Here is a 24,035-nt window from a genome sequence, read left to right as displayed (position 1 = left end):
AGTACGAAATAAGCCATAATTTAAGCTATCCGATAAATTCACGTGAATTTAAGCTGGATTTAAGGATGGATTTAAGGATGGCTGAGACGATATCTCCTCACTGCTGGTACCCATTAAATTCTTCCCGCCTGAAGTCCAGGTGATACAGGGTGCTCTGCTGTGCTCGGTCCTTGATGCATTTACATCAGTCATTCTAAGAGCTGCTGCATAGCAAGTCAACCACTCCCTGAATTGTCCAAGCATTCAAGTACATGCTTATGGCTTTCAAAATTATCACAATGCCAAAGTTTCTATCTGCTGGCAGACACAGGAGACTGCAGGAATGACTTGCCAACATTTGCTAGATAATCTGAGAGCCATTATAAACTGCTGAATTTCGTTCATTTTACATTCCAGGCAAGTTACACCATACATGAATTGCGGGCCTTGTGTGAAGTAACAACTTATGCAACAAGTTTACAGAACATCTGCGTGTGTGTGCAGCTCTCAACACTGATATAAAGTTTTTCTCATCTTCACATTCTCCAGCTCTTGGTATGCATTGATCTTACATAGCATGTATGTAGCATAGATCGTGCAAAATTAATGCAGCACGGTGGGAAGGTCTGAACAGAGAGCCGGATGAACCAGCTCGATTCAACCGAAGCGCTGTCACTGCTCTAAGCGGAAGGATCGCATCAGGATCTTTCTAATTTAGGGCATTTGGCCGATTTAAGTGCCGGGCTTGAATTCGGCAGAATAGAACAACTTTTCAGCAGGTTTTCAGCCTAAAATACGCTATAACGGACAAGGTTAATCACGTGAGTGACGGTGAAATCCAAAAAAATTCCCTGAAATTTCCAAAAATGGCAGTGTAAAGTACTCAAAATATATAATTTTCAATTTTGCTTTTGGTGCTTCTAAACTACGTTATACCGGACAAGGTCTGACTTATTGAGCTTCAATCTACGCTATATTTGGACAAGGAAATGGCTGATTTTGGCCTCTAAAATATGCAATTTCGGACAGGGTTCTGGGGGAGCTTCCGGGCCCCGGGGGCCTGCCAATTCCGAGGCGAAATTCGTAGCACGTGATCACGCAATTACAAAAATTTGCAGTTTCGAATTCCATTCGAAAATTCAAGTCCACTATCTCAAGGTTCACTGAATGACCGTTGAAGAACTGCCATCTCCTCCTCGAAAGCGGCAGAGGCAAGACCAAAAAAAATCTAATAAACCAAAATATGAGCCTCGCCTTTTTGTCCCTTTCCGGGCTCTAGGTCTCATCACAAATCACATCCCATTCGTTATCCAGACACGCTCGCATAAAGGTGCAACGGATGGGCCTCGAATACACATTCTTACATGCTTGGGAAAGTCATGGGCACTCTGGAATGGTGCCAAGATGGATCTACTCTTCGTCGGTGAGATCTATTCTAGCGATTAGTTCACCAGAAATTCAGAATGCAGAACAGGTCCCGAAGTCGAAGAACAGATATCGAGTATGGTCATGGATGGGGATGCTGTATGGATAGCCAGTGGGCCTAATGTGATCAAATACATCCGTGGAAAAGAGGTTTGCCCTATCTACTCACTCCTCTTACTCTTCTCATCTCAGCACACGGATAGGTTTCGCGTCTCGTCAATCCTCTAGGAACTACCTTGTCTTTCATCACTATTTTTGGAACACAGTTACTCTCTCTGACTGAAGATGGCGGAAGAATGTTGTGTTGGGACATAAGAGAGGAAGGCATGGTTGTATTCTCTTCAACTATTCCATGGCCTCATTAACCTCTTTCGTAGTGATGGAAACAACCGTTGAATTTGACAACGATTTCACTGCGACATCAATACTCCATCCAGCTACATATCTGAACAAAGTTCTTGTTTCAAGCAGTCAAGGTGCAGTGCAACTATGGAACATCCGCTCCCAGTGAATACTTTCTTCTTCTTGTCGAGCTACCTATATCGAATCGCCTTTACCAGAACCTGCATACACAAATTCGCTACTTCATCTCTCCTCTCTTCCTCTGCTTCAGAGGGTTCCGCAATCACCGCTCTCACGCAATCGTCCGCCATAGATGTGGTCGGAATTGGATTTGCATCGGGCGAAATATCCGTTTATGATGTACGGACAGATGAGCGATTGATGAGGATGTTTATGGACGGTGGTAGCGTTCGTGCCTTGGGCTTTCGAAGTGGTGTGTAGGTTGACTTCGCCAAATTATCCTGGACGACTTATCTTCCTCAGATGGGCAACCCATTATGGCTTCTGCCTCGTCCTTAGGACATATTGCTATATGGGACCTGAACGAAGGTGGCCGTCTATTGCATATGGTACGAGGAGCTCACGATGGCGCTATAAGCGCTCTCGAATGGATCCCTAACCAACCTGTCTTGATCACTTCTGGCGAAGACAATAGCGTCAAGGTATGCGGCTTATACCGAATGCCATTTTTGGGGACTCAAAAATATATCCTTTAGCAATGGTTGTTCGACACCCCTTCCGCTGCCCCTCGGCTGTTGAAATTTCGTTCTGGACATCAGGCCCCTCCGCATCTTATTCGTTATTATGGAGAGGATGGCAAACAGCTCTTGACGGCTTCCAGAGATCGCAGCCTTCGATGCACTTCGGTTGTTCGCGACTCGAGATCTTTCGAGTTATCACAAGGTAAATTTTCGCATCATGTCTTAATAATGCCAACCTAAATACTCAAACTTTCTAGGATCCCTTGCTAAAAAGGCCAGCGGCCTGTCGATACCAGTGGCGAACCTAAAATTCCCTCCGATCACTGCAATCTCACATTCTCCTGCTCGCACAAAAGATTGGGACGACATTCTCACTGCACATACCGATGAAACGTTCGCGCGAACATGGTCGATGCAAAACAAAAAACTTGGCAAACACAACTTTAGCTTTGCTGATACCTCCAGGGCTAAAGGAAAGGAACGTGCTTCTCCTCTTGGCTCCGCAAAGGTTAAATGCCTCCAATTCTCAACCGATGGTCGGCTGATTTACTATCGTAGTCTGTTTGTGTAACAGCCTGCGGCAACTTTGGGTTAGCGGGTTCCTCTACTGGTGCCATACATATGTGGAATATGCAGTCTGGAATACGACGACGAACATTTCGCGTTGGAGCATGCCCACCTGAAGTTGCAGGTCGCTTCCAAACAACGGAGAAAGGAACCAAAGAGCGTTCTGTGACCGGCCTTGCGACGGATTCATTGAACACAGTGGTTATAGCGAGCACCCTCGATGGTACTGTCAATGTGCGTTACGATTTGACCGTCATTATTTATCTTGAATGATTTTGGTAGTTCTTCGATTTCCATACAGCAAACCTTGATCACACAGTCATCCTTCCATCGGCTGCGGTATCGATGGTCCTTCAGCGGGACAATGGGCTACTAGCAGTTGTGTGTGATGACATGGTTGTCCGATTAGTGGACATAGAGACAAAAACAGTCGTCAGAGAGTTCGGGGGATTCCGTGGTCGTGTTTTAGACATTGTATGGTTGTCAACGCTGTCTCCATCCAATACCGAATTGAAGGGTGTAACTGATAATACTCTCTGCAGACATTTTCACCTGACTCCAGGTGGCTTATCACCACTTCATTGGACTCAATAATTCGGACTTTCGATATACCCACTGGACGTTTGATTGATGCCTTCAGGACATCTAGTGTAGCGACTAGTGTGTCATTTTCACCCACCAATGATTTTATCGCCACAGCCCATGTTGATAGCGTTGGTGTTTTCTTATGGTAAGCTCGTAGATCCTCTTGCCTCACACAATTCCAAGCTCACACGGGAGCAGGGCGAATCGAGCCCAGTATACCGAAGTTGCATTTCAAACTGTCGTTGAGGATGAAATCGCAATTGTTGATCTTCCCTTGATGCAAGGCGTAGCCGAGGGCGAAGGTATCTCTGATTACTTTTGTATCATGTATCGTAATTCATACTCATGTAACACCTTTAGAGTCGCTATCGCCATTAGAAGCACTGGCCGCCCAAGTTGATGTGTTTTCGACGCCTCCCAAGTTGGATGGTGATCTCATCACGTTGACATTACTTCCGCGCTCGAAATGGCAGACCCTTCTCAATTTAGAGATCATACAGGTATACACATGATAGTTTATATGGCCTCATTGTCACTAATGGACAATTCTTCAGCAACGGAACAAACCGAAGGAGCCCCCAAAAGCTCCTGAAAAAGCGCCATTCTTCTTGCCGACATTACCTGGTGTTGAGACCAGATTCGTAACTGAGCCAAAGAAGAGCGCGTCGCAAAATCCATCCCGACGATTAGAACAAGCAATACAGAATGCCGAGAGCGTATTCTTACAACGACTTCATGGGGAGGATGTCAATGGGGATTGTGAGTTCGTCGGAGTCTTGACATAAATCAACGACTTACTCCCGCTAGACGAGTCATTCTTCTCTTTTTCCAAAACCCTTTCAGCTGCAGCTGCAGACCTTGAACTTCAGTCTTTGGTGACACTTGACAGTCTTCGAACTTTTATCAATGCTTTGACACAAAGATTATTATCACATCAAGACTTTGAAGCTGTTCAGGCATTCCTCAATGTATTTCTTCGCATGCACGCGGACACGATAATTTCAAACTCCGAGTTACACGACGACGTGGAGCGATTGATGAAGGTGCAGCGTACCGAAAGCCAGAGAATCCTTGAACTGATTGCTTCGTCACTCGGAGCTCTCGGGTTTGTCAGAGATACACTGTAGATCTGTACACTATTTCTTTTGCAACCATTGATTGTATTCATCACTCGCCGACCTCTTACTCCTTTTCCAGCACCAGCCAGCGATCGCCATTCCACTCCAGTACTCTTCCCTCTGCCCAGTGGGAGGTATCTTCCGGCAAAAGGGTAACCGTTCCGCTGTTAGTCACACCGAGATTGTGTACTACCATCCAATCTCCATCGATTGAGTGGGCTTGAAAAGCCCAGAATACACCGGCGGAATCACGCCCAAGAGCGAGTTGCCAATGTCCAACTCGTGCATACCAACTAGTATATTTGACATTCTGCAAGAAAATTGCCTGATTCGAGTCGGAACTTTCGTCCTGCCATACTTCCTCGTAGGCAGTGAGCCTTCCGGTCTCTGGATTCATCATCTCTCCTTTCTCAAGGATCGTTCCATCGGACAGCACAGTGTTAGAGCCATAGTCTACTACTTGTAAGGGATCCTATTCAATCAAAGAATTGATTGCAAGTCTAGTAAAATCATTAACTTTCACCTACCTTCGTGCGAGAATCGATCAGATGTGTGAACTTCGTTAGTTCTTCACTTCCTACCAGGACTAAGCGGTATCAGCTAATCGGCCAACCAGTAATAGGGAACGAGACATGTAAAGAATGAGCATAGTACATACCTGTTGATCGATATCCAGCAAAAGCCCACTCGATTTCGTTTGAATCTTTCAAAAAGCGTACATCGAGAAAAACACCGGTCTTCCCTCCAGTCAGAACAACTGTATCGGAAGGCTCAGAGGCTTGATCTGGAATCCACCGTATAGATTTTCGGAAGGAGACCGTAGCAGGCATGGACGTTTGAAACAAGTAGTCAGCGACTCAAGTATGATCTAAGAAATAACAGTGCCCTGTTATATAGCCATTCGGCGATTGAGGATAGGAATACAGGAAGAAGATTATTTTTCAAAACAACAACAAAGAAACAGCTGATGCGAAAGCTCGAAAAGGCCGGGGAAATTCCGTGTCGTTATGGAGGTCTGCGACTGGTGGATGGACTTGATGAGCGGAGTCACGGAGGAAAGTGAGAGGGAGAAGGCTGAGACGAAAGCCGGACGGGTAGTGGATTGCCCAATCTGGATCTGAGTACTCACTGGCACTGCCAGGGAGGATGTTCCAGTAATAGGATCATATGGTTTGCACGAAAGGACGAGGCCGACGTACGACCACAAGTACTATGCTGCACTAAATGTTTCGGATGAATGGGCATAGCACTGCATGGCAGTTTAATTATCATAGGTGACTTCAGGGTTCAATAGACAGTGATGGGGATGGAGTCCAATTCGGTGCGATCGTTTTTCTTGAGTTGCCCGCCGTACGTCTGTGAACCACCTGTGTAGACTTGTGTATGAGAATATCCAAATCTCAAGGTATTTGGTAGGTAGGAGAAAATAGGACATGATGAGCATCGATGTAGTTGTCTAAAGTGCTTCGGCAATTGTGTGTAGAACAGCCTGCATACGCTAAATTTCAGACAATAGTACCTCGGAGAACTAAGGCGTGAAGCTTTTTCAACTCCATTGCAGTGGGAACAACGGCAGAAGCAAAATGCGATTATGATTGAAGTTCACTTCAAGATGACCAATTGCTTTGGTTCGACCCGCGGACAGGTGTTTAGCCAGTGAAAAACTGACCCAGAGGGCCGTTTTGATATTAGGATGATAGTGGTGCAAGAAGTGAGGCCTAGTGAGGTGTCAAGAAATACCAAAAAAATTCCGGAACTAGGGCTGACACAGGGCGGGAAACCGAGGTATTGTGGATAGCGAGGGGTGGGCGACAATGAACAGCATACCATAACTAGTAGAATCAGTGAAGGAAGAGGATAGATATACTTAAACATGAGAGATATGTACAATAATATGAGGGACAGACATTTAGCATACCTAGTAGAATCAGTGAAGGAAGAAAAGGGGGAGGCAAGGGAAGAAGTCTGAGTTTGTGAGTACTTATATGATGCGAAGACCAACGGCGTATATATGTCAACTACGTAGGCAAGAAGAAAGGAGAATTCAATATTTGAGGTGAAGCTGACTGCGACACTGCTAAGCGGCCATCTCGCTTGTAGACCTCAGGAGGGTGGACCCATGTGAGCCTGGTAGGTGGAGATGGCTTAAGCGAGGGTGTAGCATTGAAGGGTGTAGCATTGAAGGCTAAACTCACCTGCTATGAGCCTTGCATAGACTATCGTCTAAGCTTGATCACGTCCAACACTGTCCTTTGATTTCGACCTTTACTGGGAAGTCACACAAGTGCAAGTTAAAAATACAAGAGCTTGCGGCTCATTTACGTTCGGAACAGAGGAAAGCAATATGAATTAAGTACAGACGAAGTGGAATGCTTGTAAAACAAAGAATCAACTCTATCGATCCTCAGCCCATTCCTATGAAAATAATTACAATCAAGAGACAAACAATAATTCGTATGGAAAAACTCACATTCTCCTTCTTGATCTGAGCCTGATGCGAAATGCTATCAGCATGCGACGACACAACGATCAAAATCCCGAGAGCGTACCTCTTCCTCAGGTGTGAAGTCATTGACAATGTTGAACAATTTCCGGATTTCTTCAGGGGTCTTACCCTTGATCATGTTTGCAACAGTTTTGCACCCAACGTCACTAGGTTGATCCCGTAAGCATTATTTCCACAGTGAAGGGGGAACTCGGGCGCACAGCAGAGATTTGATATCCAGGTAATTCGCGGCAAGAATAATTTCGAAAAGCATCTCCTGGTCGACAGTGATGAACTTCTGATCCCATTCGCTAATGTCTGTGGTACGCTTCCGGGTTTCGTCCTGGCTCTGGTCAGCATCGGCTGCTGGCAGAGGCTCACCACGATGATGCTCGCAGTATTCCAAAACCTACGATGGAAAAGATCGTTTAGCGTGTCTTATGATGGATTCCTGAGCGCTGAAACTGAAAACTCACCTTCTTCAAGACGCTCGAATTTACGTTTGGTAGAGGGATAGCCTGATCACTGTCTTCACCGATATCTGATAAAAGTTCAGTGAAATAACTTTATATCAGTGGCACAAAGGCGTACCGTCGAGCATGTTTTTGATCAGAACGCTACGCTCAGCAACCTCCCTGTCAACATTGAACGTTTCGTTATCGGATGTTTTGAGGACAATCATTTTCACAGAAGTCGACGATGGAGAAAGAGAGAACGAAAAAGGCCGTGTGGATTGCCTTTTAGTAACTCGGGTCCACGTGGTCTGACTAGTCACTAATTTGTGGGTTGCACCAGTACAAAGCCATTGTTTATCGCTTGTCTCTATCCGGTCCCTATGGTTTTTCTAGGTCGCTGTTTTGATGCAGCAACAAGGAACCCTTTTGCTGCATTTGGCAGGTCTTTCTACGATGAAGAAGTGGATAATGCTAATTGTGTTTTCCCTTGTCTGTTCTCCAGGGCTAGGTGCCGTTCGTACTGCAACGAAACGTGCTGGTGGTACAGTAGCTAATCACGGTGGCTCTGCTGGTAGACGTCTTGGTGTCAAAAAATTCTCTGGTGCGCGATGGGATTACCTTGTCGATGACTCTGTTGTTCATACCTGAATAGATGAGTATGTGATTCCTGGAAATATCATTGTTCGACAGCGCGGTAGTGTCTTTCATCCTTCTCAAAATGTGCGTCTTCTTTTTTGTCCTTTGTTTGCCTTATGCTAACTTGCACGCAGGTCGCAATGGGCAAGGATCACACAATTTACGCTCTCGTTCCTGGATACGTCCGATTCTACAAGCAAAAGTATATGCGTGGAGAAAGGAAGTTTGTTGGTGTCGTCTTGAATCGTGGCGAAAAGCTCCCCCGGGATGAATCAGAGCTCGGTCGAAGTCGTTACTTTGGCCTTGTAAATGTCAACACACCACAAACCGTATCACCAACATCATGACAGCAATAACAGCAAATCTTTAGTCTATATGCTTATATTGGACGTGCCACCAGCGGCGACACACTTGTCAACATATATACCTCTAATCTGTACGAAGTGCGATGCATTCATTGGTATCATCATACTATATAACACCCACAATATCCTTCCGGCAAAATGCATGCTTCTTCCTCATTCTTCAGTTGCTGCCTCCGTCTTCGGTAGACTATGAAGCCATTTCATGAAATGCGGCACATCCTATCAACGGACCATGAATGGGGTGAAAAAAGCAAGTAAACCCAAACACACCTCGGAAATCTTACCCGCCATAGTACTTTCTACCAACCACGAAGGTAAAGACCCTCCTGGTGAACTTGAGGTGGCCATACGCCATTCCGTCGACCCATCTTCGAGCTCTGTGATTCGTTCTATACTCACATACCGGCCTTTGACACCTTTTTCTTCCATCTTGGCCAACTCTGCGTCTTCGGGCGAAGATAAGTCTATGGGTATGGAAATAATGATCCTACGTATGAAAAAATGAGGTCCATGTCGAGACAATGAGCCCACACTAGACTCACCCGGTACGCGGTTCAACTTCAGAAAGCCGCGTTACTTGTAGCTCCGTAAAGACTCGAGGAGATACTGGAGGAGGAAACTTGTAATACAAAGACCAGATAGACTGGGTAGAAGATATTTCTTGCAATTTCGTAACCTTGTGAATGTCCGGAATAAATCTAAATTGAATGATACCGACAGGATACCGAGGAGCTCATTGTAAGAAAGGCGATCCTCTCGCCACATTTCAGTACACACTCAATATTTGAAGACTCACTGCATCTCGTTCGTAGGCTTGTCTTTCCCAAGCTTTGCCCACATCTGGTCAAAAGTGGCTTCTTCGGATTTATGCACACTAATCCTACAGTGCCATGGAGCTCCATCTTCTGGACCCTTTCCTCGGGAATACGTCTTCACAACTTTATGGTACGTCTTTCCCTGCTTCCAGGAGGTACATGATTCAATCAGCGCGTCCGCCGTCGTGAAGATGGCCTCCTCCGAAGGGATATCTGGAAAAAGCGGGAGTTCATGACATGTTCGAACTTCATCGTCCAGAAAGAGACAGATGTATACCAGTGGGTTTGAGAGGCTTTATCGTCAACTTGATTTCACTGTGATCAGACATGGTGGGAGGAAGAAGGAGATGGTCGATGGTGGAAAGCAACACCCTGGGCTAAATATACACCTTGAATGGGAAGAATTGCATGGTTATGGCAACGGAGGAAGAGTTCTTCAACGCTACTTCCGATGACAGGGCGATGGCTCAACATCAAGGTCTGTACATATAATGATCGTGAAATATACATATTATCAATCTGTCTAACATGCATTCGCATGTGAGCCTCCTTCGTCCGGCTCGGAGGGGGCCTTCGGCCCCCTCCGTTCCAAGTACGTCTCACATGTGGTGCTCGCTTCGAAATTCTAGTTTCGAGGGGTGTCGGTGCTGGCGCGCCTCCGTAAAACAATTATCAAGACACTGTAATGATTGCACAAGGATTGTATACTGAGCAACTAAGAATGTACAAGGTAATGGAAGATAGACAGTCGCGACTGAATTCAATGACGAGGAATTTACAGGGGATTACCAAAAACGGCGGTGGCTGTGACCTCGTGGGATTTGCGAATATAGAATTGACGAAATTTTTCACCCTATGGCCAGTATTGCTTCGCTTCGCTCGCAATCATTACACACAAAGACAACGCTCTGTAGTGACTATCTAGTTACGCGGGATTGCATTTCTCTTCTAGAAATAAATGCTAACTTGAATTCTTTCAACTCATGCCAATTCGATATAACGCTCCACTAAAGACGAGTAAGTTTCATTCAGCAATTTACCAGCACAAAAGCTCACCTTCCCAATTCGTGACTGCCTCATTCCAGACTTTAACCTCATGCTCTCTAGTACCGCCGAAATGCTCAACAAAAACGTCACCAAACATGCTTTTCTCTCGTGCAATACTCTCTGGTCTCATCATGCGTTCCGTAGCTGCTTCCAGAGAAGTGGGTAACATCTTAATCTGGACTAGAGCATTAGTATAGAGGAACGAGAGGCTTCCACAAGGTAAAACAGCCTCTGACCGTCCCATTCTTCTTATCATCGGCCGTAAGCTTGCTCATAGGGGGTGTGGACAGTTTGAGCTTCTTCTCGATCCCACGAAGGCCTAGCAGGAATATGGCACTGATGGTGAAATAAGGGTTCATGTCGGCTCCGGGGACGCGAATTTCCAGTCGCGTAGCGGCTGAAGGGACGGAGGGAGGTGATATAATCCTAATCGAAGCCGCGCGAGAGTCGTAACCGTAGGTGATGGCGTTAGGTGCCCAAAACGCCTCGCCGCCGACCAGACGTTTATATCCGTTAATTGTAGGTACAAGCTGGAATTGACTGTCAATAAACTTTTGATTGCGACTTTGGGGCTGAAGATATATACCATGGGCATAACTAGAAATTCTCAATTTTTGGTAGCCAATGGAAAGCATGGAGACACATACCATCAGCGATACCATCTAAAATTCCAGCTAGAAAGTGTTCAGCTTCTTCGCTCAGGAACTTAACATCGTCGTTAGCTGCTCCGGGCCTCCCAGTTAAAAGCTCTGCCTCAGACACGGCAAATATATTTTTGCCAGAATCGTCGCGTAAGGACACATGAGTATGTCTGTGATATGGTATACGTCGATGTCGTGATTTTTTGGGTATTCATACTCAGAAAAACGTACCCACTGCACCCAGGAAGCTAAACTCACTCAAGATAAGTTTTATACGGCGACAGAAGGGAACAAGTGGACATACGTTCCCCCAAGGTTTAGCCATGAAAGTGGGAAGAACGCCATGTTGCATGCCAATGCTCTTTGTGAGAAACTTAAATAGAATAGCATTATCCGCCATACGAAGAGCATTTGTGTATGCCAAGGCAGTTTCTAAGACTCCAGGACCAGTCTCGGTGTCTGATGATTTCTATTGTAAGCCTTGACATTGCCAGTCGAAATACATAGGCACCTACGGTGACCTTCGATGTCGACGCCGAACTTGGAAGCTTCATCGAATATAGAGTGGAAATACTCGTTATTAAGTTGAGTACGCAGCAGTGAATAACCGTGCACTTGTAGCAAGTTAACCAGACGATGTATGTAAGTTGATCAGCACGTACTCCCAGGGGTGAGAGGTGTTAAATTCTGGAATTTCTTCTCTGCAAGGGACACAGGTGTTTCTAAAGAACATTGTCTGAGAAGGCAATGGGAATCATTCAAAAAACTATACCTTTGAAGTTGAAATACTATGAGGAAAGAGGCAATAAGGTAGGCGATTTTTCAAAGCCTGGGGGTCCTTACTTCGTATTCAACCCCGGCATAACAGCTTCTATGTGATTTTGCAGCTCTGTCCGAAGTTATTTTCAAGATTCCCCGCGGGTCCACGACTAAGGGTTCCTTAGTATCAGGATCTAAAAAGGAAACCAAGAAGAATGGGACGTTGTTCTCCCATGGAATCCTTCGATACGTGGACAGATCGATTGACGCGAGGATGTCTCTATATCCATTAGCTTTATTGGAAATGAGAAGCTCTCGAGAGTAAACCGTATCATGGATGTCCCAGCCACTGCATATTCTGTCAGGGTGCAGTGTTTGATCAACTCATTACTTGACGCACAAAATCACACTGCAAAACCCAAAACCGTCTGATGAAGCTGCGCTTAGGAATTTCTCTTTCGACTAGCGAAGTGATGAGTTTGCTGAAGGGCAGTCGTTACTTTTCACGCACCATGAACTTTCCTCTAAGTACGCCATCCACTGAAAATCTATTGACGGAGGATATGCGAGATTTACATTAAACGTACATACCATCGATGCCTGTTGCGGGAAACATGAGGATAGATACGGGGGATTTGTGAGCAAGCTTACCAGCAACCTTGACCTTGTTATCATTTTTTAAAAGCGTCTCAAGGTCTTGAAGCGTTTCTGGTGCGTCCTTGGTAGATGTCATTGGTGCTGAAGAGAAACAAGGGGCAGCGCTTATATCTTTTGATTGCTCAGCGCTCAGCGCTTATCAGCAATGACATCAATTGAACCAATCTTTGCTTTCTTTGCTTTCTCCTTCATGGACGGTTCTTGTCCTTATGTTGTTGTAAAAACTCTGAACACGCCAGCTCCTATTTCTTCTTTTGACTTTGGCCATGCAGGCCATCTATTCGCAGGATCAGGTAAAGATCTTCCGTTTCAGATATCAAACTAGTCTGAATATACGTGCAAGATGATGGAACATTGCGCGTTTATGACTTGTCTTCGTTCAAAGTTCTGAAAGCTGTTCGTGGACTCAAAAATGAGGTATCATCCATCGCTTGCTTCAAACGAAGTGGATCAGAATTCCGCGATGCCTGGGTCGCGTGCGGCAACCAAGTACAAGTTTTACAATCCTATTCAACGCGTGCCCGTCGTTTGACGCTGTTTCTGGCTCAGATTTTCCTCTTCAAAATGGACATGTCCTCTATGATAGCTACTGCTGAAGACGCAATATTATCCCTCAGGCTGACTGAAGATGATGATGTATTGAACGAGGTAAGCTATGATATGTTTGACATGCGGTTCACACAATCTCACTCAAATCAGTAAGATTGACTTGGATCCCACCAAAAAGCATCTTGCTTTCAGTACAGATTCTGGAGTGGTGGGTGTGGTTGATCTTACTAGCCTATTAGTTGCAAAAATGAAAGAACAGCATACAAGTGTAAGTTTGACGTTGGTTATTTGAACCTCGATACTTATTGCACATAAGGTATGTGCTTGCGTCAAATTCGTACCCGACAGACCAAAAGAGATTGTCAGTGCTGGCTATGATGAGACCTTCCTCCACTTCGAATTCCGAGAAGGCGCAATACTATCTCAACAAAAAATCAGTACGTATATTCGATAATGAGGTATTTGGTCATCAATACAACTAACTATCTGCAGGTTTCTCCCAAAATACTGAAGGAGTGTCGCTTTCTCCGCCTTTTATCCTGTCGACCGCGTTTTCTTCAACTGGTATTCTAGCGGCTGGGACTGCAGATGGTAGTCTATGGATTGGTCTGGGAGGTCAAAAGGTGCATTCAAAAACCAAGTCAAAACGATATAGGAAATGGAATGGATTATCGGACGGGGAAAAACAAATATTTATCAAGGTCGTGGACGGACCGATCGTCGCAATGTACGAATGCGCGCGCCTCTTTTCGATCTCATGAGTTAAACCAGATTACAGGTCCTTCTCCAGCCCAGATATTCTTACAACATCCACTCTCCTCGGCTCAATAGCACAGTGGAGAATAAATAGTGAAACCAGTGACCGAGATAAGAACATCAAGGAACTATGGAGGAAGAAGGGAATTGCACTGGAGAAAGTCAATGCTCTAGTCACAAATGATACGAAAATCGTCATCGGTGGGTTCTCGAAAGATGGAAAAGGTATCATAGAGATATGGGATAGAGAGACACCTATAGAAACATCTATATGAATCATATTTATCCTGTGACATCCTTATCCTCTCTTTCGACCTTCTCTAACTCTGCTATCCTCTTCAAATGGGCATCCCTCTGTTGCTTGAGTGATATCAAGTGTTCCTCGTCTGAAACAGCTTTTATTCCTATAATCCCAAGCAGTCGTTCCGTCCATGGTAGTGATGAATTGGACGCTCTTTGATCACGAGAAGACGTCGCAGAGTTTTCGCGTTGATGGACCAGATATTTCAAGCGAATAATTCTTGACTCGTTATACATGTACTGAAGCAAGGTGCAGATGACACCTGCTGAGATGGCGCCTGAGGAAACAGCTCGAAGGTTTCCTGTTTCGACGATCGGAAACGGTAGGTTTTTGAATGAGGACTAAATTCACGCACGAGTGACTCCCCGTAGGATTCCACCTGTGAAAAATCCACTAATGGCCGATTCCAAAAGCCTGTCTGTCCGAATTCCTGACCATCGTGAATTCTCAGAGACAATTCCTTCTTTACGTCCGTACGGAAGTGTCGCAACTAACAACGGGTTGACAGCGAGTTCCCGTATACCTTCGTACGTGTTTGAAAAGATGCTTGAGTATAAGGATTAATGTACTTACTGAAGAATGTAGCACCAGATATTCCGCCATTTACCCCTGCTGAAAACACGCGAAGGCCCGTGTTGGATTGCGCGGTCAAAATTCCATGAATACCCGTTCCGAAAGCACTAGCAGCGGCTGATAAGGGGCACAGGGGGATAAGTGCAAGGTTATGTGGTAGTGAAAGGATTGACTTGCATATCAAAAGTGTTCCCTGCAGTACTGAGCGTGAGCTCATTGAAATTTCAAGTGTTGAACACGTGCCAGCTCGATGACCACAGCTTTGACCGAGTACCTGTTTTGAACGAATGCCGATACCCGACTTGCCTGGAGAACTCATTCCTAAACATTCACCGGAAGAATCGTGGTTGAAATCCTTTGTTGCACGGCTTTGTCAATTGGAAAATGAAAGGTAGATTTATCACAGTCAGGAAAACTATGGTCAAACATTATAGGTGTACATAGATTTCCTGGATCCCAACCCGTCAGTTTTGGGTCGAGGGATTTGCTGAAGCTCGAAAGTCAAGAGTGAGCCATGACCCTCTTTGACCCAATGTCCTTCATACAATCTATGACAGCTTTTGGGTTTGCGAAAAGTCTGACGGGATACGGGTCTTGATGTTCGTCCTCTTTGACCAAAATGGTCAGAAGGTTTTTCTCGTGCGCAATATACATATATCAATTCCTGAACTCTGGAACTGACTCCAAATTTGCTGTAGATTGATCGCCACAACACATACCGCGAATTGACTGGCCTTTTCTTTCCTCATCACGAAAATCCTCTGAATCCTTTGAGAAATACTCTTGTCGATGGCGAATTGGTAATTGACGTTGATCCGAGAACACGTCGGGTGAGAATATTGAGAGGTCTCGTGGGCCTTTATCTCTACTGAGCCCCGTATCTACAGGAAATCACTCGTTTTCTAGTCTTCGATTGCCTCGTGGTGGATAACCAAAATGTAATGTCCCGGCCCCTCGATAAACGTTACGGAGTGAGCTTCCCTTGTTGGCAGAATCGAATTTCCCCTTACGTCTCTCAAGCGATTGAACGAATGGTTCTATAAGCCGTATGCAAAGATGGTACGCGATCATCCTCATGTTGCGGCGTCGCAGCCTTTCGAGTACGTCTCATCATTCCCTGGCCCGATCACGGCTAATGTGGTGCAAAGGATTAAGGTGAAGGAAATCAGATCTGCATACAATGTAGAGCAAGTATTCTCCATGGACATACCTGCCCTACAACATGAGAACGACGGGCTTATCTACACTTGCGTCAATACACCCTATTCCCCTGGCACAGATTCAAACGTGTGGGTAATTATTACCTCTTGCATAGCGTTCAAGATCTTAACCTGTTACATCAGGATAAAATGGAAGCCTCCAACTGAAAACTCGATTGACTTCAAACTTGTCCTTCGCTTCCCCCCGCTTCCTTCTTCTCCTACTCAACCCGACTTTGCCGCCAAACCCAAATTCCTGTTGCACGTGTGGTGTGGAGACCAGAATGGCACACCACGATACGAACAGTATGATGAAATGTACGTTGATGAGGATGAATGGGAAAAGTGAGTGCGGTTCGGTCTGTGATTGAAGATTTTGTCTCATGGGAAGAGTAGGATGAAAAAATCTGGGGAGCAATATGACGATCGAATTGTGGAGGTTCACTGGGATGCCCACGTAAAGGGCTGGCGTATGATGCGCTTTCGAAATGACAAGCCTAACGGAAATCACAAAAATGTCGTTGAGAATATCATAACAAGTATAGCCGATGGAGTAGAAAAGCAGACAGTGAGTGAATATGGCTTTGAAACACTAGATAATAACGCGATTTGAAAACATCAGCTCTTATCTCGTTCGAATCATATACGTGCGGCATGGAAGGCTCGTCAAGGAGCTCTGAATCAAAATGCAACACCTTTGCCAGCTCGTCCACCACCACCTTCGGGTCCACCTGCGGCTGCCTCTGTGAACCGGCCCTCACAGCCCATCCCTCGAGTCGAACTTCGATATGGCCCCTTGCAACCCTCTCAATGGAGCAAGGTCGCTGGACCAAGGAATATTTTTGGTTTCGAACGTTAGCCGAGCCCCATTTTCTGTGAGGCGACTCGCAATCGACCAGTCTCAGTTTGTGGGGTTATCACAATTTGCAATAGCTTGAGAAGAGCGGCTCCCTTCGGATACTAGGACCTTCTAGGCCAACTTTTATTCAGGGGTTAGCTTGCGCTCAAGACTATTCCTGCCTTAGCTGCGAAGATATCACGTCCCGCGGTAAAGATTCATTTCTTCCGATAGGCTTAGGACTATAAAGATCATTAGCGCAATATCGCGCATCGTCCCGAGTTCACCATATAACGGATTCAATTGACAGAACAGAAGTCTTTTTTGGACCAGACAAAGACGTATATTTCGTATAGCAACATTGCAGTAAAACATTTTGAAAAACGTATTTCGTGACAGATCGTGATGCGATAGCAATTCGAGCAACAGCAGAGACCAAGGTAAGAGAGCAAATGAACAAGAGATGGATGCATGTCTAGTCGTTACATTGGTTGAAGACAGATGGAAAATACGAGAAAAAAATATAACTTGTCACTAGATACTTCGGGGAGAGATTTGAAAGACGTGATATGTAGATGAAGAGAAATGTAGGTACACGAATTGTTTGTTGAAGTAGAAGCGTGAAAGGCGTGAACGTGAACCATGTGTATATGGAGAAGATGAAAATGTACATTGGCTGTTTGGTAAATGTTGAATGTGGAATAGTGAATAATAGACTGTAACAGCTAATGGCCTAACACCCTGACGTCTTCAAGTGTCGTGAAAGTATCGTGAAACAACATGCGAGGATCAGAAATGGATGAAATCTTTGGAATATGAAAGATGCGTTTGATGTGATGTACAGAGCGCGTTTGGAGCAAGAAAAAAGAAAGGACAAAACATAGATGTTTTTTTTTGTTGAATACCAGTTTATGATCACATTTGATTCGTGGAATGCCTGGCCCGCATCGCAATTTCAATCGAAAATGTCAGGAGATTGCGAAGAGAGGGGGGAGCCGGCAAAATCGGGATAATCATACTGTGGTATGTCGGACGCGCTCACGAACGAACGAGAACGGGAAAATGGCGAGTAAGTGAAAGCAGTCGCTCGCTCATTCGAGTGGACCGGAGGCAGAATTACATCCGAAGCGCTCAAGCCCATGTATTGCAAGCCCAGTCGCAGATCCTCCACGGCTCCTTCCGAGGTTTCTGATGTAGACTGGACTGATGAACTAGACGATTCATGGCGGTGACCGCGGCGAGGAGGAGTCTGTGGTACGATACTCGAGAGTTCCGGTAAATCCTGGTAACAAGGAAATAAGCACACGAAAATACCCTGGTATGATAAATTGAGTATACCTCGGAAAAACCTGGCCAAAGAGGTGAAACTAGACCCTCCAACATATCCATGAGGTTCTCCGCTGTTCTAGGCGGAGACTGCTCGTGGCCATTCTGTTCAGCTTCCAAGTCGCGCTGGCCGTCGGTGACTCGCCACCATTCAATATCAGCCAGTACTCTTCTGGTAGCAATTTCCGAGCCAGATGGTCGTCTGTGACTATGACCTGGCCTTGTAGCTGGCCCGCTGCTCAGTTGACCTGAAGACGACAAGGTCGGGTATGGAGAAGACCGAACAGCGGGCGAAGATACGGTGCGACGAAGAGAAGGCATCCTGGAAGATGAAGAACAGGGGGGAAAGCAGCTGCCTGACGCAGGTGCTGGAGAACCAGTTGGCGAAAGGACGAGTGAAAGAGAAAGGAAGAGATAATTATGTGGGAAACTAAATATTTAATTTATACCATCATGTAATTGTGACTTCGGAGATATGTATGTCTTACTCTTACTCTTTCCGCGATAAATCTCATCACCATACATCGGCCACAATCAGGCCAAAGCTCAGAGTTCAGTACGTTCAATCATTGGTGGCAACCCAAGTTCATATATTGCATAAAGACCCTAACGACAGCATCTCATCATCAAGGCTTCCTGCCTGTCCTTGTTCTCCATCCAGCTGCACCGTTCAGAAATGCTATGAGCGACTATTGACCATCCTCCGAACGATTAATCTTAAGACAAGATTCTAAGTAATCAAAATTACACGGCGGCTTGGTATCTTTCCCCTGGAAAGGAAATCACTAGAACTTTCCGTTTTGGTTTCCGTACAACCTTTGATGGAAAATGACGATCTTCAAACCTCTGACAAGAGACCTACAAATGATGTGGAGCAGGTGGATCCTATATTCTGAGACCATCTGCGCAAACGAGAAAGGAGTGGTGTTCCTGTGAGCCTCATGGTGCCATTCGTACCGAACCGGCTCGCGCGCGCTGATGGGATGGAGCCTTTTTTTCCCCTATCCAGCCGCGTCCGTCGCGTCCTTGTTCTCAAATGCTTCGTCACAGGTATTCTTCGACGTAATGACGCGTAAAAACGCGTCGAATTCCCAGTATCGACGCGATATCTCTGGCTGAGGTACCAATTTTTGATCCACTGATAGACCACTTACTGATCCGAAAGATGAATGTGCCCACTGGTTCACCGGCCATTTGCACCCACAATGACCATCTGCATACCGACCTGCGTCGAGTTGGCTCTCTAAAAAGCTCATAGTAGCTAGAGGTTCATAACGCAGCGATATTTGCATACCTAACTGCCATTTTATATTGGAGCGTCAAGAATGTCTAATAGTACAAAATTCCGGGGATATAGTAAGTTGATTCCGCGGCGGTGAGCACTCGATCAAAGCCGATATAGATTAACTGTGAACAAAGGAAGGGTCCAGCTCACCCCGAAGTAAGTGCTTCAGGTTTAATCTAAAGGATCCACCTTTTACAGACAAAGACTCGCAAACCATGGCAACTACTACAGGTAGTATACCGGGATACCACACCTCCGGTCTGAAATTTTCGTTCGAGATGTAACTGTCTAGGCATATGATTCAAAAAACTTTGGTAGTATCGTTGGGATGGTACAGCAGCGGGTGAGTGAATTAGTCACTAAATAGCAGACAGATTGCTGGGGGAGGGCAGGAAACTCACAACTTATTTTCGAGGGATACAGAAGGTTATGTATCTTACCTGTACATGGTTTAATTGACTGATGCAATTACCATCTGAAAATGCACGGCAGCGATGGAACAATTGGCACTTGAATATAAAGAAGGGAAGTTTCTGATTGTACTATACCTAAAGGTTCACGTCAAAATCAAACTGAAAATAGGTGTGGCCACCCTTTGATCCCTTTGACTGAAATCCTCGTATTCAGCGGCTGCTCGGTTTCACGACTACTGACCTAGGGTTTTTCTAAACTACCTCATTACCACTTTGCCTTCCTGCTAAATGGCATTGATTAGAATCGCTTCTGAGGACTTCTAGTGATCATCGCAGAATTAGATGCATAGGTCTGCTACAGGTACAACCTCGGTGCGAAAAGGATGGCATGAATACGTACGCAGTCGCAAAGACGGGAAGGTATCGGCTGAAGTTTGCGGAGTGAAAGCGAAGAAGCCAACGATGAAGTGGTCATGTTCGATGAGATAGGATACTTTGCAATTATGATTTTAGAGCAAGTATTACTGGCCGCGGGTCAAGATCATGCCACATCATCCAAGATCGTTCAAGCTGTTACAAACTGAATAGAATTTCATCGCCCGCCTTGTTCGACCTGCAGCAAATAAGAAATGAGCAACATGCACATACTCGGAAAGGTGCATATTGTTCTTCTCTAGTATCCAAGACGAATGTCACACTCAAGTACTAATGGGAAAGTGTTGCATCAGTTCTTGTTAGCTTTAAGAATAGTAGTTTGTACGCACTTATAGCAGGTTAGAGCAGGTTTGGGCCGTGAGCATAGACCAAGGACGCGTCATACGAGAGGAAATTGAAGCGGGAACATTACACACTACCTTATCATTCGCTACAAATATCGCTCGCTGTAGACACGTCCTAGCTTGAAGTTAATCGGAAATTCAGTGGATATGGATATTTGAAGGAGATCTGTCAAAGAGCGAATCTCTAATATTATTGAATTTGAGCATGCGTGAGCAGTACAAGGTAACGTATCCACGCCAGAATACTAGTTATATTTCCTGGAAGGGTGATTACTGACTGTTCCTGGGGAAGAAAAACGGCTCACATGAGTATAGAAGACGTACATGTTTCTCCGTATCCATACAAAAAGCTTTCCGAAGTGCCCTCGGAGTGACTACAGCAGATAGCTAGCGCGCAGGCTGAGGAACGTTTGCCAAGATTTCGCGGAGGGAAGAAAAAAGACATGCCCTCTGTGTCCTGACTCCTCATACAGAATGGATGATTCTAAAATTTATTCGTCGTACACAAATTAATGGCAGTTTACACTTGCCTCCGGAGTATGGTAGAGCGTAGATGTTCATTGTCTTTTCCAATCGCTCTGCAACGAATCCAAAGCACAGGTATACGGGCCGACTCCCTAGTTACGTAATCTCGAGCTATATTCAGTGTTCTCTAGTACGCATAATCTCTCCAACTACAAACGGCTAGCTACATATAGGCTATGAACTTTGCCCAATAGTCCATGCACACCACGGCGTTATGTATTCACAGCGTGCGGGGATTCAATGGGATAGGCTAGGATCTGAATCCGTTAGGTGTCGTTGGGGGTGGTATGTATTGAAACGGTGGCCTGTTTTCGCTCATTTCTTGCGCAGAGTAAATGCACACGAAAAACATAATCAGAAACAGACATTAAAGATTTCGAAGACTCGGAACATACCTTATTCACCCCTTCATGAGTGAGCGATTTTTCTTCACTCTCGTTAATCCCGGCTTGCGAGACTATTCCAGCAGTAGCAATGGTGTAGGCGTGTCGTGTTGACCCAGAAGAGCCAGCTAAAATCCATCTGTACCTCGATGCCAATTTATTTTTCCGTACAATACTACAGATGCAATATCATCCAATACATATCGTATTGATATATTCACGACACGGTCACCGATGTTTTCAAAGGACAAGAAGTAGGCTCGGGATATTGTCGTTCGATCACTCTTTTCATGATCAATGCAGCCTGGTTGGCGCGCTTGGCAGTATCACTGTGTAGGTCATTGTAGTCATGCGCTCTGGTTTACAATTAAAACGACCTTGGTTTCTGTGTTGACCGAGGGACTGTTTGCCTGGCCAGATCATGTTTCTATCACTATGACTGCCGATGTTTGTCCGCCGTTTTCTTCAATTCTCGTCACAGAAACACCTTTCGTTCGTCCATCTGGAATTGCTACCGATACAGCTCATAGTCAAGTTGATGCGAAGATAAACCAAAGAAACATTCACGTCTATGTTCAAAACAATGAACATATAAAATCGAGGAAGGATCGTTTTGAAGCATCAGCACAACCGTGATGAAGCTCTCTGCAACAATCCTTGCCTTGGCAATATACGTCTCTCTCGCCACTGCCCAATCTCAAGAATGGGGTCAATGTATGTTCTTGAGACTGTATTCCTCCTGTTACACTCCATGATCTTTTTCAGGTGGTGGAATTGGCTGGGCAGGTTCAACTGTGAGTTCTTTGTTGCTGGTACATGCTTGTAAGGCATTGAACACCTCCTGCAGACTTGTGTTTCCGGAACGGTGTGCACAGTAATTAATGCGTACTATTCTCAATGTCTACCTGCAAGTTTTTCTTTTTTCTGAAGGACCCAGCAGTGAGTGGTAAGCTTATCTTAATTTCATCCAGGGCACTGCTTCAACGACACCTCCTGTAATAACGCCGACAATAACACCGACGACACCTCCATCTAGTACCGGTCCAACTTCCACAGCGAGTATTCCACCTGCACCTACTGGGTCAAACAGTAATGCTCTTGCGAGAGCGGCCGGCAAGCTGTACTTTGGAACTGCTACGGATAACAGCGAGCTCTCGGATGCGGCCTACGTTGCTATTCTCAGCGATGACTCTTATTTCGGACAACTCACGCCGGCAAACAGTATGAAATGGGTGAGTTCCATCTGCCTTACAATTAGATAGGTTTTAAGTTGCCCCCAGGATGCGACGGAGCCTGAGCAGGGAGTCTTCACCTTTTCTGGTGGTGACCAGATCGTAAGCCAGGCAAAAGCTCACAGTCAAATTATGCGAGGTCAGAAACTCATACAAATAAATATCCATCGAAAACTGTAACGGATGTAATAGGACACAATTGCGTTTGGTACAACCAGCTGCCTAGTTGGGTGTCCAATGGAGGTTTCACCTCCGCGCAACTCACTAGTATCATCCAGAATCACTGTAGCACACTCGTGAGCCACTACAAGGGTGAAATGTAAGTCTTTAGTCAATGCATGATATCACCTTGAAGCTTAACAGACCCTTTCAGCTGTATGTGCACTGACATTTCCTCGTTCCCAAAGTTAAAAACTGACATGGTTCTTTCATCCCGAAGATAGTTGGGATGTTGTCAATGGTCTGGCTTATTTACGGCTGCGATTGCATTAAGTATCACTCATGCCTTCGAAACAGAGCCCTTCAATGACGATGGAACGTGGCGTTCGGACGTGTTTTATAACACCCTTGGTACTAGCTACGTTGACATCGCTCTTCAGGCGGCTCGCGCAGCTGACCCTGGGGCAAAAATTTATGTGGGTTGAGAACGACTCTATATTAAAATCACTCCTGAAGAAGGATTGCAACAGATAAATGACTACAACATCGAGATGACTGGAGCCAAAGCAACTTCAATGCTCAACCTCATCAAGGATCTTAAGTCTCGCGGCATTCCAGTCGATGGTGTCGGTCTGCAATGCCACTTCATTGTTGGAGAAGTACCGACGTCCCTCCAATCGATTATGCAGCAATTTACTGCTTTGGGTGTCGAGGTTGCCATCACCGAGCTTGATATCCGGATGACACTACCGGCATCGACGGCTCTTTTGGCGCAGCAAGAGACGGACTACAAGAATGTCATTTCCGCGTGCAAAGCAGTTTCAGGTTGCGTCGGGGTAAGCATTGCGATTCATTCAGTATTTCGCCTTGCTCATAGCCATGAATGCAGGTTACGGTGTGGGACTAGTAAGTCTTTTGCAGTCGAGAATCTGTTCCTGGTTTTATAACATGGATTCACAGCACCGACAAATACTCATGGGTGCCGAGTACCTTTTCCGGACAGGGCGAAGCTTGCCCTTGGGACGCTGTAAGCGATAACCTCCTTTTGAACAAGCAAATTCACGGACTCACTCTTTCTTGGAACAGAATCTGCAAAAGAAACCAGCATACTCGGGAATTACAGCTGCGTGGGCGTGATAT

The 24,035-nt window shown here is 45.4% G+C and overlaps 11 protein-coding genes across 11 annotated transcripts; 5 read left to right on the top strand and 6 right to left on the bottom strand.

The window, feature by feature from the left end:
• Nucleotides 1-1,146: 1,146 nt before the first annotated feature.
• On the top strand, nucleotides 1,147-4,726 carry C8R40DRAFT_1161539 (Utp21 specific WD40 associated putative domain-containing protein; the record flags this gene model as incomplete). The annotated part of the gene is made up of 15 exons (XM_046230134.1): nucleotides 1,147-1,402; nucleotides 1,454-1,554; nucleotides 1,608-1,707; nucleotides 1,782-1,911; nucleotides 1,965-2,179; nucleotides 2,230-2,408; nucleotides 2,463-2,649; nucleotides 2,705-2,955; nucleotides 3,006-3,248; nucleotides 3,297-3,488; nucleotides 3,557-3,744; nucleotides 3,798-3,901; nucleotides 3,960-4,099; nucleotides 4,154-4,358; nucleotides 4,407-4,726. 15 exons carry the CDS (start codon nucleotides 1,147-1,149, stop codon nucleotides 4,724-4,726), a joined length of 2,811 nt encoding a protein of 936 aa, XP_046084680.1.
• Nucleotides 4,727-4,781: 55 nt separating this feature from the next.
• Nucleotides 4,782-5,547, bottom strand: C8R40DRAFT_1070805 (uncharacterized protein; the record flags this gene model as incomplete). Its single annotated transcript, XM_046226270.1, has 3 exons — nucleotides 4,782-5,189; nucleotides 5,245-5,294; nucleotides 5,376-5,547. 3 exons carry the CDS (start codon nucleotides 5,545-5,547, stop codon nucleotides 4,782-4,784), a joined length of 630 nt encoding a protein of 209 aa, XP_046084679.1.
• Nucleotides 5,548-7,111: 1,564 nt separating this feature from the next.
• On the bottom strand, nucleotides 7,112-7,884 carry C8R40DRAFT_1172372 (SCF ubiquitin ligase; the record flags this gene model as incomplete). Its single annotated transcript, XM_046231846.1, has 6 exons — nucleotides 7,112-7,132; nucleotides 7,188-7,208; nucleotides 7,267-7,369; nucleotides 7,424-7,611; nucleotides 7,679-7,743; nucleotides 7,794-7,884. 6 exons carry the CDS (start codon nucleotides 7,882-7,884, stop codon nucleotides 7,112-7,114), a joined length of 489 nt encoding a protein of 162 aa, XP_046084678.1.
• Nucleotides 7,885-8,037: 153 nt separating this feature from the next.
• C8R40DRAFT_1161537 (ribosomal L27 protein-domain-containing protein) lies at nucleotides 8,038-8,640 on the top strand (the record flags this gene model as incomplete). Its single annotated transcript, XM_046230133.1, has 4 exons — nucleotides 8,038-8,095; nucleotides 8,160-8,258; nucleotides 8,310-8,377; nucleotides 8,428-8,640. The coding sequence occupies 4 exons, from the start codon at nucleotides 8,038-8,040 to the stop codon at nucleotides 8,638-8,640; spliced, it is 438 nt and encodes a 145-aa protein (XP_046084677.1).
• An 85-nt stretch (nucleotides 8,641-8,725) lies between these two features.
• C8R40DRAFT_372028 (uncharacterized protein) lies at nucleotides 8,726-9,901 on the bottom strand. Its single transcript, XM_046234861.1, has 5 exons — nucleotides 9,751-9,901; nucleotides 9,455-9,686; nucleotides 9,201-9,356; nucleotides 8,929-9,145; nucleotides 8,726-8,877 (listed from the first exon to the last, which is right to left on the bottom strand). Exons 1-5 carry the CDS (start codon nucleotides 9,800-9,802, stop codon nucleotides 8,812-8,814), a joined length of 723 nt encoding a protein of 240 aa, XP_046084676.1. The 5' UTR covers nucleotides 9,803-9,901; the 3' UTR covers nucleotides 8,726-8,811.
• Nucleotides 9,902-10,270: 369 nt separating this feature from the next.
• C8R40DRAFT_1112638 (uncharacterized protein) lies at nucleotides 10,271-12,670 on the bottom strand. Its single transcript, XM_046228423.1, has 15 exons — nucleotides 12,572-12,670; nucleotides 12,512-12,520; nucleotides 12,432-12,460; nucleotides 12,321-12,382; nucleotides 12,005-12,269; nucleotides 11,934-11,949; nucleotides 11,824-11,883; nucleotides 11,677-11,775; nucleotides 11,466-11,620; nucleotides 11,393-11,409; nucleotides 11,168-11,331; nucleotides 11,107-11,117; nucleotides 10,757-11,050; nucleotides 10,530-10,695; nucleotides 10,271-10,480 (listed from the first exon to the last, which is right to left on the bottom strand). Exons 1-15 carry the CDS (start codon nucleotides 12,651-12,653, stop codon nucleotides 10,455-10,457), a joined length of 1,455 nt encoding a protein of 484 aa, XP_046084675.1. The 5' UTR covers nucleotides 12,654-12,670; the 3' UTR covers nucleotides 10,271-10,454.
• Nucleotides 12,671-12,767: 97 nt separating this feature from the next.
• On the top strand, nucleotides 12,768-14,157 carry C8R40DRAFT_1049539 (WD40-repeat-containing domain protein; the record flags this gene model as incomplete). Its single annotated transcript, XM_046224570.1, has 7 exons — nucleotides 12,768-12,870; nucleotides 12,921-13,066; nucleotides 13,127-13,225; nucleotides 13,281-13,394; nucleotides 13,443-13,563; nucleotides 13,619-13,853; nucleotides 13,905-14,157. 7 exons carry the CDS (start codon nucleotides 12,768-12,770, stop codon nucleotides 14,155-14,157), a joined length of 1,071 nt encoding a protein of 356 aa, XP_046084674.1.
• A 7-nt stretch (nucleotides 14,158-14,164) lies between these two features.
• Nucleotides 14,165-14,973, bottom strand: C8R40DRAFT_1049787 (uncharacterized protein; the record flags this gene model as incomplete). Its single annotated transcript, XM_046224588.1, has 3 exons — nucleotides 14,165-14,484; nucleotides 14,539-14,706; nucleotides 14,757-14,973. The coding sequence occupies 3 exons, from the start codon at nucleotides 14,971-14,973 to the stop codon at nucleotides 14,165-14,167; spliced, it is 705 nt and encodes a 234-aa protein (XP_046084673.1).
• A 70-nt stretch (nucleotides 14,974-15,043) lies between these two features.
• C8R40DRAFT_1049726 (mRNA guanylyltransferase) lies at nucleotides 15,044-16,814 on the top strand (the record flags this gene model as incomplete). Its single annotated transcript, XM_046224582.1, has 10 exons — nucleotides 15,044-15,147; nucleotides 15,201-15,263; nucleotides 15,314-15,395; nucleotides 15,455-15,586; nucleotides 15,644-15,727; nucleotides 15,777-15,856; nucleotides 15,905-16,045; nucleotides 16,100-16,300; nucleotides 16,349-16,523; nucleotides 16,578-16,814. 10 exons carry the CDS (start codon nucleotides 15,044-15,046, stop codon nucleotides 16,812-16,814), a joined length of 1,299 nt encoding a protein of 432 aa, XP_046084672.1.
• A 934-nt stretch (nucleotides 16,815-17,748) lies between these two features.
• C8R40DRAFT_1172366 (uncharacterized protein) lies at nucleotides 17,749-18,440 on the bottom strand (the record flags this gene model as incomplete). Its single annotated transcript, XM_046231845.1, has 2 exons — nucleotides 17,749-18,075; nucleotides 18,132-18,440. The coding sequence occupies 2 exons, from the start codon at nucleotides 18,438-18,440 to the stop codon at nucleotides 17,749-17,751; spliced, it is 636 nt and encodes a 211-aa protein (XP_046084671.1).
• Nucleotides 18,441-22,139: 3,699 nt separating this feature from the next.
• Nucleotides 22,140-24,032, top strand: C8R40DRAFT_1049584 (endo-1,4-beta-xylanase C precursor; the record flags this gene model as incomplete). Its single annotated transcript, XM_046224573.1, is given in 12 exon segments — nucleotides 22,140-22,218; nucleotides 22,270-22,298; nucleotides 22,352-22,415; nucleotides 22,435-22,450; nucleotides 22,541-22,736; nucleotides 22,785-22,875; nucleotides 22,929-23,055; nucleotides 23,230-23,371; nucleotides 23,426-23,731; nucleotides 23,785-23,801; nucleotides 23,856-23,922; nucleotides 23,982-24,032. 12 exon segments carry the CDS (start codon nucleotides 22,140-22,142, stop codon nucleotides 24,030-24,032), a joined length of 1,185 nt encoding a protein of 394 aa, XP_046084670.1.
• Between the last annotated feature and the right edge of the window lie 3 nt (nucleotides 24,033-24,035).

This window comes from Lentinula edodes (genome assembly GCF_021015755.1).
Source record: "Lentinula edodes strain Le(Bin) 0899 ss11 chromosome Unknown C8R40scaffold_25, whole genome shotgun sequence".
In the NCBI taxonomy this organism is placed as follows: domain Eukaryota; kingdom Fungi; phylum Basidiomycota; class Agaricomycetes; order Agaricales; family Omphalotaceae; genus Lentinula; species Lentinula edodes.
Note: the sequence above shows the minus strand (reverse complement) of the source record. Positions and strands in the feature narration are given on the sequence as shown.